Consider the following 13,611-nt stretch of genomic DNA (forward strand, 5'->3'; position numbering starts at 1 on the left):
CGTATTTAAAATACGGGGTACCGACTACCATTGTGTGCTATAGCATTTCTCCCATCAATATTTTTGGACGGGACCAAACAAACGCTGGGTTTTCAAACTTGGAAGCTAAAGTCTACAAATAACTCGCTTTGGTGTTATGTAATGTAAACATGATCCCACAAACTAGCCATTTGTCATCAGCAACTGGACCAAGAAACGTTTCAGAATGTATTTTACAATGAACCAACCAAATCAAAATGAAATTGAAAAGTTAACACAAGCTTCACAGTCATATCAATGCGTGCACGTGTACCAGCTTTCCTTTCCCAACAACCCAATCTAACCATCTTCCAGTATATTAATGATAATTCCACTGAGCCATCAAGTGTGCATCAGTAGGATGGAGCGGATTATGTGTGACACAGTCAAATTCAAAGTGGAGCCCAACATGATATGAAAAACTAAAACGAAGCTTACCTGTGCTTTCACTAATTTGAAGGTAGGTGACTATGTAGTTAAAGAAATCTATATCTTAATAATATAATTTTCACGACTTTACTTGGACATATATACCTCACCTGTATGGCTTCCAGGATTTTCACTGTTCCGATATACCGTTATGATACTCCAAAGTTCGTGAATTGTTGGTCGAAATTAAGGCTCCATAGCGAAGTACAGCATTTTTGGCGCCTGCGCTTGTATTGAACACAAATTTTGGACACAAATTCGGCCCACTAAAATCTGTATTACCAGTAAATTTTTAACCTGTTCTTACATCTGCATCTCTGTGGTAAACTACGCAGCATTCACAAGAACAACTTTTGCACATGCGCTTCACCGCCAGTGCAAGGAAGAATACTGTTCGTTAGCAAACACCAACCACATGTTGCCAGCTATTGGACAGGAAAGCAAACATCTCATATTCATCTTATTTTTTTTAAATTAACCATCCTCACGCTTCTTCTTGAACTGTCGTGGATATTCATTGATTATCACGTAATTGTAAACGAATGCTGCCAAGTGGTTCCATAGAATGCTTAATAAACCCCACTTTCCACTCAACGCGAGGCGGGGTCACTAGAAGACCACATACTACTCGCATACCTCATCAGTAGCAACCGCCGTTACACCATATCAAAAAATGCTTCTCCTACGGTATACTATGGGTGTAAGGCCGAAACCAGACAGATGGTGTTGGTACGAGACTTCTTGTTAATTCAGGTATAGTTGATACATGTAGGGTGACGTCAGCATAGACGCCTTCAAGTAGAAATGGTATACCTAGGAATTTACTCTACGTACACTGGTGATACATTTTTGTTAAGCAGCTTGGTAAACGTGGTCATACTGCAGGTGTTCAACACAATCTATTCTGTTGTTAATTTCATGTGTGGAACAAAAAGTGACTGAAGTTCTTGGAGCTGGATATATTCTCTTTTTGCGGTGAGCTGATGTGAGGACTAAAACCTTGGGTTTGTTAGTACAAATATTCCGCAAGTTTTGTTCCACTGATTTTGAAAAGGACCTTGTTAGGTTGTCTGTATGACAAGACAGCAGAGATTTGCATGTCCCAACCCTGTCTAGTGAGCCAGGTTTACTCCTTAACACCTTGCGTGGCAACAGCTGTCCAGACAAGTCATGCGACGGAAAATGGGGGAAACCATAGAAAGCCGTTGAATAACGGTGTAGCGTAAAACCCAGTTTATTTCCGCCTAACATTTAGGAGTGATTTGGTAAGTGGACTCCCAAAACTTCAAATTTAACATTTGTCCACGCAAAGCATGTGGCAGGTAAACCAAGCAGGCTGTTGAACTTAGTATCCTTGTGTTCAACTGATCACGTGTCTAACAAGTCTACCTCAAAAAGATGCTGATTGAAGTTTCGTTTCTCTTCTGCGTAGTCAGCTAGGCCGTTTACACTAAAAAAAAACACTGTGCCACGTCTATACAAATCACTTTTTTCACCAGCTCTATGAATGGTTAATGCGTACTCAGTGATATGTTTGTAATCAGCCCAGTGACTAATTGTTGTAAGGCGTTCCGTGGTATTTAATCTGCTCGTATCATGCATATGTATACAAGTTGCGGATGTGGTGTAAATGCCAGACGTCTCTTGAAAACTATCTGGGTCATATTTAAATGGTACTAGACGTTATTAAATCAATTACTGCTTCTCATCATTTGCTTTCGAACCATCCCAATTGTTTCAACTCAGTCGTCAGCATACTGGCTTCCGTGGCCGCCTGGGCTGACTATCTACGACACGATGACCTGGCGAAATCGGCGGGCTTTGAAAGGCAGAATTTTGCAATGTGGCCGTTGACGCCCAACGCTTGGTCAGCAAACGGATCCTTCAGAATTGGTGAAATTCGAAGGGCTGCAAAGAGCCTATTCGAGACACATGCACACCACTCGCCCACCATCCTGCTTGGCTGGGCCTACTGGTTTTCTGTCGCCTCAGTTTTGTTTCTGTTCTTTGCCAATTTACTTTACCTCATGCGAAAAGATTGTAAAACGGACCAACACAATCAATCTTTTGTTCCCAACCGACGAACTGGTTATTTTTGATGTGATTGTATGCCTGTGTGTGTGAGTTGTCTTGAAAATTTACACTCTTTTCCGTTTGTATTACCAATGGCTATTTTGTTATGCTGACACAAATAAATTCTCGTTGATAGAAGTGTTTTCAGTGAATACATCATTGAGCGGTAGGTTAGAATCAATAAGTAAGAATCAACTACACATCAGGAGCATGGGAATAACTCATATTCTGTTATTCTTCACAAACCACCAGCAGTTTGTTTTGAATCCTTTTCTATCACATCAGAACTGACGGATGGCATGTGCTACGAGCTGATTACACTCCTCTCATGCGCTTCGTTCGTGAACACCAAGCACACTATTGATGGTTACATATACACATACATAAACGGTGGAATACTCACACGCGCACAAAAATTCACTGATGAGGTAGCAGCGCCTCAGCTATATTCGAGCCTATTCTGTGTAAAACCAGTCTCAGTACACTTGTCGTTCAAACCGAAAAGCTATAAGCAATAAGCCATCACCACATTGTACAAGCTGCTATACGGTTGCACCTAAGCCAGGTGGGTCCCATCTGACCCATGATGGCTTTGTTTCGCTTTCCACAAAATTTCGACAAACCAAGCTGATGGGACCCACTGTGGCGGAAATATAGGGCCGTGCAAAGGGAGAGCCAGAGGAACATCTACGAAATACCTCACTGGATTAGTAAAACAACCAAATTGATGTTATGCTTTGCTGGTTTCTAAGAACACGCAGCTCAACTGGGCTATGACAAACTATGGTGGTTGAAAAGTATAGCAAACCATTGATAATCACAAGTAGTGTCGGTGCACTACAATAAAAAGCGAAGGCAGTACTTTTGGCATTCAATTAAAATGAGGCCAAAGATATGGGCATTGTATGTGGACGTAACCTGGTGGCATTTTGTGGCATTAACGAAGCTGATTGTGATTAACCCAAAAACTACCGGGCGGTGAGAATTGATAGGTGTAATAGAGAAATATAAAAGTATCTGCAATATGGTGAGTACTATTTTCTTTATGAGGGCAAAAACATGGATATAAATAGCCTCCCCTTTCATGGAAGCAACCCACCCGATAGCGCTTGACTTTGGAGGTGCACGTGCTTGGGGATGAGCACTGTAATACAATGTTGCATAAGATGCCTTCTGTCATTTCTAACCCAGTTGGGAAAAGTTTACAGCTTGACCAATCCCTGTATCGACATTTGCCGAGTTTAAGTCCGAACTGATTCGGTGCTATCCTAAGCGAGTCCAGTGTTTAGCTTTATGAAACTGCTTGAAAGCTTACAAGTTCTGTATAACAGCCAAGGCACAATTTGTTTGTGATTCCCATAAAAGCGTCGCTTAACTCCATTTTCCCTTGATATTCCAGAATGGGATAGACTAACTGTACACAAAAGTTTCTCAAAGCCTCTTTACTCACATCAGATGGTACAACAGAACTCGGGGCTGGTTTTCCGTCCCCTGCTTTTTCGCCCATGTCTTTTACAAAGCATCATCAGATCTCTTTAAAAAGAGCAAATACACTTGGCTTAAACTCAAACTAAGAAACTTGCAATATATAGGTGACTGACTGCACCGGTCAGCTAGTACCCTTATCGGAAACGACTGACAGAGAAATTGGCTCTGAAGACCAAAAATTCTGATGACAACCACCCTTTGATAGGACTGGATTTCCCTCATTTGCAACAGATCGATCAGTATGTAGCTGAGGATACGTGTAGTTCGATATGTGTAGAGAAGTAATTCCCTGAAAATTTCGTGAGCTTTACTTAGCTAATACTCTGAACATTCTTTCACCGTGGGGACGTACTGGCGAGCGACTTTCAATGGAAATGTTCCATTACGCGAGTTTTCAATGAAAGATGCTTACGTTTCGTCGAGCTCTTGACTATCACAATTGTGATAGCTAGATGTTGTGAGAATAACTTCGTACCAAGGTCGTCATTATAAGAATGGCAAGCATGCTGTTCAAAATTGGTTTCGTTCGCGAATTTCCGTATGTAGATGTGGCGTCAGTTTGACGAAGAAGAGAGAGTTCTATGCTGATGTAGTCGATCGCCACTGAATGGTGAGTACGACATGAAATTTATTATTCTATCGCTCGTGTCTGCAAACATCCGGATTCGCCCACCCCAAAGAACCCCTGTGCGCCTTTGGCGGTCTGCCAGCAAACCCCAGGTTGCACCGAAAAGACCCATTCTATGTCGAATGATGCCTCTTTCTCACTTCTATCGGATGAAGGTTGTAATCGAACATGCACCAAGGCCGCGCATCATGAGCGTCAACACTTGCGTACAGGAGTTCATAGAAATCTCGGTCTCAAAAATAACCCTCCACACATCGTCTCTCCAGGGATGGCTGGTTACTGTCTACGGACCACTATCTCATTATCATTGAACGCTTCTGAATCAACCAGGCTGCCGTATCCCTCATAGCGGAAATTTCTTGCGAGTGATGATATCAGCAGTCTTGATGAGCAGGAGGAGGAGAGAATATCGTTTACCTTATCTTTCCTCGAGAAAGAGTATGCATGATTTTATTGCGTTTCTGTGACTTCTTACGCGCGTAGGACGAATAAAAGCGTATGTATTGCGTCGAATAGGGTTCTGTTAGGTTTGGCTCTGGTATGGATTTATAAAACCTCATTATGATTTTATTTCTGTGACTTCTTACGCGCGTAGGACGAATAAAAGCGTATGTATTGCGTCGAATAGGGTTCTGTTAGGTTTGGCTCTGGTATGGATTTATAAAACCTCATTCTTGTATCACGATTCTACTGCCATTCAGGAAGACGTGCACAGCAGCACAAGCCACTAGCTAAACATAGGTGCGATGTATGCGGACTTCACTGACTGTATCGATACAATCCCTCATCAACTGCATCCATGGAAACTTCGCACATATTGGGTTCGATGGAAACTTTGGTGCATCTGGAAACCGATACTGAGTTAAGGTAAACACATCTCTGCATATCATCAAGTGCAGTGTGAGGCCTTCAAAACCCAGCGTTTGGACTCGAACTATTCAACGCCTCCATAAACGGTCTACCTAGCTTCATGAACGTGGATTGTTTGGTATGCAAAAACTAAGCTATGGATGGAGATTTTTTCAGACAACGTATCCTGTATGTTCCCTTTATCTAGACACTAAGATAAGAACTATCTGTAAACCGTCTATATTTTTCATACTGCTAAGTGAACCTGATACTAGTTATCAGTCATACTAAATTAGCGGTGATTGCCTACGATTGATACCAGATTGAAAGCATCGAATGGCGACTGTTTTGTTCAATGCTGAATTATCTACGGACATATCCCGAAAGGCGTCACCAGCCTCAAGATTACGTGGGGCTATTCTACTCTCATGCCCTCACCCATCATCCAATACTTGCCACATTCTAGTTTTTCCCACGTGCAGATAGCCTGGTAATATGGTCAGTAAGCCTGGTTTTCCATACCTTCCAGAAAATGTAGATTGGATCAACAGATTTTAGAGACATCCTGTCCGAAGAGATTCAAACTCGTTTTCTTAGTCTGCTAACATCGCCAAGCAGACCTCATTGAAATTCGTCTCATCTTAAGGGAGGTGTTTGGAACAGACCTGAAGGGCTCCTTAATCATGAAATTCGAGAGTCCCACAACAGGATATCACCCAAAGCAGTTTAGGTGCGCAACTCTCCACTAACAACCCAGCGCCACCATGTTGAACATCGTCCATCAAGAGGCTATTTATATCGAATCAGGGACATGTTTCAAACGAGAGTTTGCTGTTTTCCAGGGCTGAATTGGGAAGACAGTCTTGGTATCAGGTTCAGACCAGACCGTCGCATGAGATGACTAATTTGCAGGATTCACTGTTTTTGATTGGGAATTGAAAGGCTCATATGAGATTCTCAGTCCTGTGCTCTACAATCTACGAAACTTGGAATCAGTTAGGGACTTTGAATAATACCACAGTGTATTCATGATTTGTGTCAGTCGACCGATCCATGTACTCTCTGTGTTCCTTTTTTTGTGGTGAAGTGGTGAAACGGACATCGAGGTTTTATTCCACTTCAATGTCTTCATTTTGCCATCGACCATTAGTTACTTGTTTTGCAGCCCATGGGGTTCATCACATTCTATCTCCCTGTTGCACCGATTCAGTCATAACTGTGCACCCTGCCGCAGTTCTGGAGCTATCGAGTAATCGGTATTCCGTTCGTAATTATACGTATTGTATAGTGACGGTACTAAGCTGCGTAGTGCGATGGTAACGGGCTTCATGCTGATCCAGAAAATGGTCCCGCGCAGCCTCCGAACCAGCGGACAGCTCTGCGGATGATCACAACGTAACCAGGGGAACCTCCTGCATTGTTGATGGTGTGAATGTTGCTAAGGTTGCTGGACATTCTTCGAAACCTGACGAAGAGATTTTAGAAAGCTTATGAGTAGTGTATTACGTCTATACAGTATGTTGACATTTTCCGAAATCGTGCCAACTGAAACTTTTAGAAAGTTATGAGTAGTGTATCACGTCTATACAGTATGTTGACATATTCCGAAATCGTGCCAACTGAAACATAAGATGACCTGGTGCAACATATTCTCTTGCCATAAACGAGTGATTAGGCTGGATTCTAGGTGGGTCGCTCGCCAAAATATAAATTAGTGTGCAAATGAGTATATTTCGTTAAGTATCAGTGGTACGTTTCACCTAGAAACACCTTCTCCCAAATGTCCTACCAACTGCAACAGGAAGTGATCTTATGCAGTGCATTCAGTTGAAGGACATCGTAAACGAGAGATTCGGCTGTCGAGTCCTTCGGATCTCCCAAAAGTACACTTCGTATGTAGAGTCCACTCGCCAAAATACTATTGCGTTTTTAACGCTTGAGAGCCCAGTTAATGGCCCTCTGTAACTGTCCTTCCTCGAAAGAAGGAAGCCAGACTATCCTAGCAGTCAGTGACCGGTATGCAAGCATCTTCGCATGTAACAAGCGTGTTACGTCAGTAAGTCTGCAATGACGAACAACTGTATGGGGTTCAAGTTGACCTCGCAAATAAGATTCTTGGCGAAAAATATCTAATAAACATTGTTTATTTTGCTAGGTTGCACACGTTCACATATCGTTTACACTTCATGGCCCAGAAAAGGTGCCAAATACCTACAGAATCCGAAACCGCATCACATAGATGACCTTTCCTAATAAACAGCAACATACCGACTGTTGGTATCAGGGGAGTGCCACGCATCCGCGAAACAGAGCCGCACAGGGATGTACCACTTGTTTTGACGTCCACATGGGGCTCGTTCAGTCAAGCACTCCGTATACGTCAGTAGACTTTTTTTGCAGTTCTTAGGATATTTCTCGTGCGAAATGGTGCAAAGATGTAGTTCGATAACCGATACCCGGGATGCGTTGAGTTGCCGGGCGGTGAACTACGGCAGTGTTGACAACTATGACGATGCTGACGGTGATAGTGATGATGATGGTGAGCATATCGTTGGCCTCTGGCTTGTCTAAGTAGTATCGTAGCTTGAAACATTGCCATACTACGACAGTTTCATGTGTAAATTTTGACGCCATTATTTGCGCTCACTTTTTTTAGTTTAAGTTGTGGCAGGCTACGTTTGATGCGAGGAAATGCCAAGGTTAATCGTTGAGGTGTATGCACACGCGGTTTATCTAATAATTTAAGACAAACCAGGTTGAGAAATTGTGAAGTTTCACTAATGTTTGCGCCACGGATATGAAGATAATTTGGTCCGAAAGTCGAAGTGAACAGATGGTTCTTGGAGATTTAAGCTTCATTTTCTAGAGTCTGTTTCTTGCCAGATAACGTCGGGGGTACGAAGCTGTTGTTAGGCAGTGAAGCCGCTTTGGTAATTTGTTGAAATATTGGTAGCTCGGGTGAGTTTATTGGTTGTTGATCAGGTGGCTGTTGATCTGTTCGCCGAGCTTGGCAATTGGCTTGCAAACGTTTCGTCACCATACGAGGCCGCTTTAATTAGCCTTAGACGGACGACTTTAGAAACGCAATACTAAAGTAGTCTTGTTTGCTAAAGTAAGATGCATTCTCATGCAGTTATTTGGAGGTATCCGTAAGGCCGGAGGCGAGCTATGGGTCAGGAAATTCAGCTCTGTTTTGTATTGTTTTGACGACCCATTGGTGTTCATTTGGCTATATAGGTTACCGATGCCCATATAATATGTTCGTTTCATCCTAATGAAGTGGAAGCTTGGACGACGGACACATTCTCCATCTTGATTCAACCCTCACAACCACCAGTATAGAGCGGCTACAACTGGCTGAAAGTGTTCACAGGATGAACGCCTTCGCTTAAACTTCTAGAAACGGGAAGGATTCTGTGTGGTCACATGAAACATGTGCTTTGTACGATCAGAGTTAATCCTTATGAGTTGGGTTTCTGATCCTGGGAAATTCAGTGTAACCAGTTTTTACCGAAACGTAGAGCATAAAGAGACGGGCAAACAATCAAACACTCAAGTAACGCACTTAACCTACCTTTCACTGTGCATCGTGACTTGAGATTTCTACTACCTAGGTAGCTTTTTGATGGCAATGGTACCACAGTGACTTACCCCACGTTACGTCAATAATTCGGTAGTCTCTGTGGTATGCGGTAAGATGTAACAGTGAGTCACATCAAATCTGCCATAAGCTGTCAAAGAGTTTTGTGACTCATCTTGTATCTTGCTTATACCAACTCACATCCTCTGAATCAGGAATTTATGACGCACATGCGGATATTCCTAGGTTTTGCACGGTCTCCTCTAGCTGAAGAGTTACTGCTGAATCCTTTTCGTGGGAAGACAGTGAACAACACCCTCGATTTATCGTAATAAACGTAGAACGCTTCATGCACTGCCTTGATGTTCGGCGATGGTGTCACAAATCTTTTCCAGTTCTACTTCACTACGAAAAGTTTGATTCACTGGTTTCATCAGTGCGCGACATTTGTTGTTTGCCACCAAAGTGTGCGGCCCGGTTTGACTGCGGTTTCAGCAGCAAGGTCTTTGTTCTCTCCGTTTTTGCACCGGCAGTAAAAGGAAAGGGTCAGTGATCTATTCGGTGTGCAAGCCAATCTCGCTAAAGACGGTTACTGACCTACTCATTCAAAAATACTCCCGGTTGTCCATGATTGCTGAAGTAAAAGTCACAAACGGAAAAAATCTGTGTGCGAAAGTGGCTAACCAAAATTGAAAACGTCGGCTAAATTTACTTAAATGGGATTGCTATTTGCGTCACAACGATTGTTACCAAAATTGTTAGTAAAGAACAAAAGGCAAATGAAAGTGATTTACCACACCACATAAGAAACGCGATTCTTGCTTGTCGGTGCGAAACCAATTTATCCATTTCAGGATTTCAACTAGGCAAATTTTGCATACGGCAGACAGTTTGCAGGTTTATTCAATGAGAAATGGACTACCCGGTGGAACAGAAGTCGCTAATCTGATGTTTAACTGACAAACAATACTGACGGGCTTTGTGAGTAGCACCTTACGCATTGAAACTCAAAGTTAACAGCGAACTGACTGTTATTTTCTAAAGTTTATTCAGCTTTCGTTCAGAGGAGTTCAGCCCCAACAACCCCAACCATATTCAGAGTTCCCTACAGTCATTGGAAACTAATAGTTCACTAGTTTGTTCGTTTACTTTTGTCCGGTTTCCATGTGCCGGACTGCATATTACAGTGAACCGGAAAAGAGACCGATGAATCCCAGCTTCCTTATGATTCGTCTTATTTTTTAGTTGTGGGTGGTTGCGGGATCTGTAGAATACACATACAGGACTCCCATTTGAACAGTCATCCCCTAGTCCATATGCAGTTATTCTGGTAAGCCCATACTAAAGAGGGGAAGCGTTATGTCACGAAACAATGTTTTTTTTGCTTTGGGTAGGACAGACAGAAGGGATTCAAATTACATTGTACCATCAGCCTTTGAAACGGCACGCTCGCCCTTTACCGTCGAGGATGTTGTTGTAACCTTTGATACACAGCCACTCACGCGTCACTCACTGTTATGTAGACCATTTGATTCGTACTAATACGACTTGATCTGTGGATCCTGAGATCTGGATCCCGTCAATGAACAACCAGTTGCGATCAACCACAGCCGGTCGTTTATCCACCACCCTGTCATCTCATGAGTTGATTCGGTAAGCTGATTGTTGCGGGCTGTCGGTACATTTCAACCATCGAAATTTCAGAATCCAAAATCTTTGGTAGTTCTAACTGGAGACTTCTATCGATATGCTGAATGCTACCAACTACAGCAACATCTTTCTCATGTTTCGTTTGATAGATTGAGGCGGAACTCGTAATTTTTAGGCTTTAATTTTATTGGTTTACAATCTGGCGCAAACGGCGACAAATAAAACTCGGAGTTGACTGCATATAATATGACGCGAAGTGCAAAAGGGTTGAGAGGGGTGTGCCGAATTACACCCGACAATGGTTGTTGGTCTGTTCACCGAGCTTGGCAGTTGGATTGCAAACGTTTCATCATCAAGCAAGGTGGCATCGTCAGTGCACTCAACCCTGCCACCTCGATTGGTGATGAAACGTTTACAATCCAATTGCCAAGCTCGGTGAACAGACCAACAATCAAGCAGCGCACCCGAGCCACTTACATTCCGCAACATAGCTACATCCGACAATGCCTACTAAAAAACCTGGCCGAAACCCAGCAAATCTAATTGTACGCGCTGGAGTGATCATCTTAGGTAGATGGGACAAAATACATGCTCACTCATATTGTCAGGTAGAAAACAGCACCAGTTTTGCGGCTGAGCTCACGCGTGCGGTTGAATGTGCTGGGTGATGCCAGCTACGCAACGTAGCGAACTAACCAGTCGTGTGTGCGACTGTCTATCAATTCGCCAGTTTGTTATTGATCTCGCTGACCTTGTATTTTCGTCCCATGTACTCCTGTACCATCCGGTGTTGACATCTCAATTTCCGCTTATCGCGGAACGATACAACTCAACTTATTGATGATGTAGCAAAATCAGTGTGTGGTAGCAGTCGGTTAAGCGTAAGGATTCACGTCCGAATTCCTTGTGTGTGTGTGTGTGTCATAGCTACTGACTTATGTCAGCTGTCCCACACCTGCCCTTAGCAGGTGACCTTGTCTAGGGTGCACAATTCATCGCCGCACTTACCCTCATGACTCTGCTGTTTCAATGTTCGCACAAGCAACTCGCTTCCGATTAGGTCTTGCTCGGAAAGTCGAAGGTTTGGTCAGTCAGTTACGTACCAGTCAGCCAGAATGTTAAGTGCCACAGAAGTTAATACGACGGGCGTTTTCGTGGATCAGTAAGAACAATCTGAAAACACCGAATCAGTGTGAATGGAGTCAACTAATGACATACTGAACAATTCAACATCGTCGAACTAACCGGGCCTCACCTCTAACACGCACCTATCAGTCCCTTATCATACCCATTCTCGGTAAGCAGAATGGTAGCACAGCTGGAACCACAGTACCATGGGTTACGGTATATAGCTAGAAAATTGCCTGAATGACTGACAGCCTACATGAGCCGAGAGGCGACGGAAAGGTGGAGGTATGCGTTGTACAGCTAAATGAAACTGCCATTGAATTTCAGTCAGTTTAGCATACAGACAACTCACCTAATAGACTCTTCTTGGAAATTTTGAAAACAACCCCCCCCCCATCTTTGATAAAACGAGGTGCATTTGCAACTCAAGTCTACGGTCTCCCTAGTGTGCACAAACCGGATGTACAATTACGCCCAATATTGAACGTGTATATTTCTCTTATCAGAAAGCTGCAAATTAACTAAGTCACGTACTGAATCCTGTCTGATCCGTGATTGTAACCTCCGTGACATTTGTGACTTTACCGATTCAGTCAAAAAGATGGGGGAGATTTCATCCTGTAAGTGAAGCTAAACTATGCTGAAAAGCCGAAAAGCACTGTACAACTGTTTCATCTTTATTGAGAACCATCAGCAGTGCGCATCTCACGAGCCTCCGGGTAGTCTCGAACCCGCGATCTCCCAGCTAGTATTTTAAACACTTGACTGTTCAGACACGAGCGGCTGCTCAGCAGTATATCCTCCCTCAGGTGTGGGTAAACCTCGCAGCCACCCGACAATAAAGCGGCCATTATCCTATGATGCAGAAATCCCTTCAGACACTATGATTTGTCTTTTTAACACCACAAGTGGCCTAAATTGGCATTTCAAGCCTCAAAAATTCACGCATTTACTCTAAGTGACAAGCCTCAATCAAAATTATTGCTAATCTCGAGATACGTATGAGGTCATACAACCTACAGCAATCATTAGCCTTGTTTGCCGCATGATGACAAGTCTTGGTGAAAATGATATCGTTCCCTAGTTGTCACCCTCGATTAACTAAAACAAAATTGTGAGCAAACTTTTGATGAAATGATGGCTTATCGAACGTATACGGATTCAAACCACGTTAGGCTCGTACCAACTAATGATGAGTGTGTAGGATTCACTTGGAAGGATTCATTTAGATCCTGGAAATCAGCTTTTATTTTAAAAAATAGATAACCTCTCTAAAGGCAGTTCCAAATTTTGTATTGGGGGTTCTAATTGACTCAGCTTCTGACTGCTACCATAGTTATTCGATCTTTATTGTGTGCAGGCATCCCGATTGATCAACCATGGACGCACACCAGAATTTTCCCCAGATCTGTGGGGTAGAATGCTATGTAAAGAGCTAGCTTATGTTAGTATCTTTGCGTGACCCCAAGATTATCTTAGATCACCACCGACTTAATGGACTTCAGACTGCTTTTTCAGCCACGATTATTCGTGAACCATCACATCAGGATGATGTACTTCCATGACTTTAATGTAATTTATTTGAAAAAGAACCATATTTTCTGCTTACCTCATGAAAAAGTCGCCTTTCGCAAAAAAAAACCGTGAACTTGTTGTTCTGTGGACAGCTTAGCCAAGCGTACTGTTACGGTTCGGTCACGCAGCGAGCAAACAATATGATATGCGGATTGTGGCAATACTCTATCCCCAGCTAGTTGCTTGATCCAGA

At 43.0% G+C, this 13,611-nt stretch overlaps 1 protein-coding gene across 1 annotated transcript in view; it reads left to right on the forward strand.

The window, feature by feature from the left end:
• The window catches only part of T265_09001 (hypothetical protein), a gene marked incomplete at both ends in the record, with an annotated part of 33,241 nt that extends 30,592 nt beyond the window's left edge, over nt 1-2,649 (forward strand). Inside the window, one exon of the mRNA XM_009174956.1 lies at nt 2,194-2,649. Within this exon, the coding sequence (XP_009173220.1) occupies nt 2,194-2,546 (353 nt within the window). The remainder of the gene's footprint in view (nt 1-2,193) is intronic.
• Between the last annotated feature and the right edge of the window lie 10,962 nt (nt 2,650-13,611).

Source organism: Opisthorchis viverrini (assembly GCF_000715545.1).
Source record: "Opisthorchis viverrini unplaced genomic scaffold opera_v5_254, whole genome shotgun sequence".
Taxonomy (NCBI): domain Eukaryota; kingdom Metazoa; phylum Platyhelminthes; class Trematoda; order Opisthorchiida; family Opisthorchiidae; genus Opisthorchis; species Opisthorchis viverrini.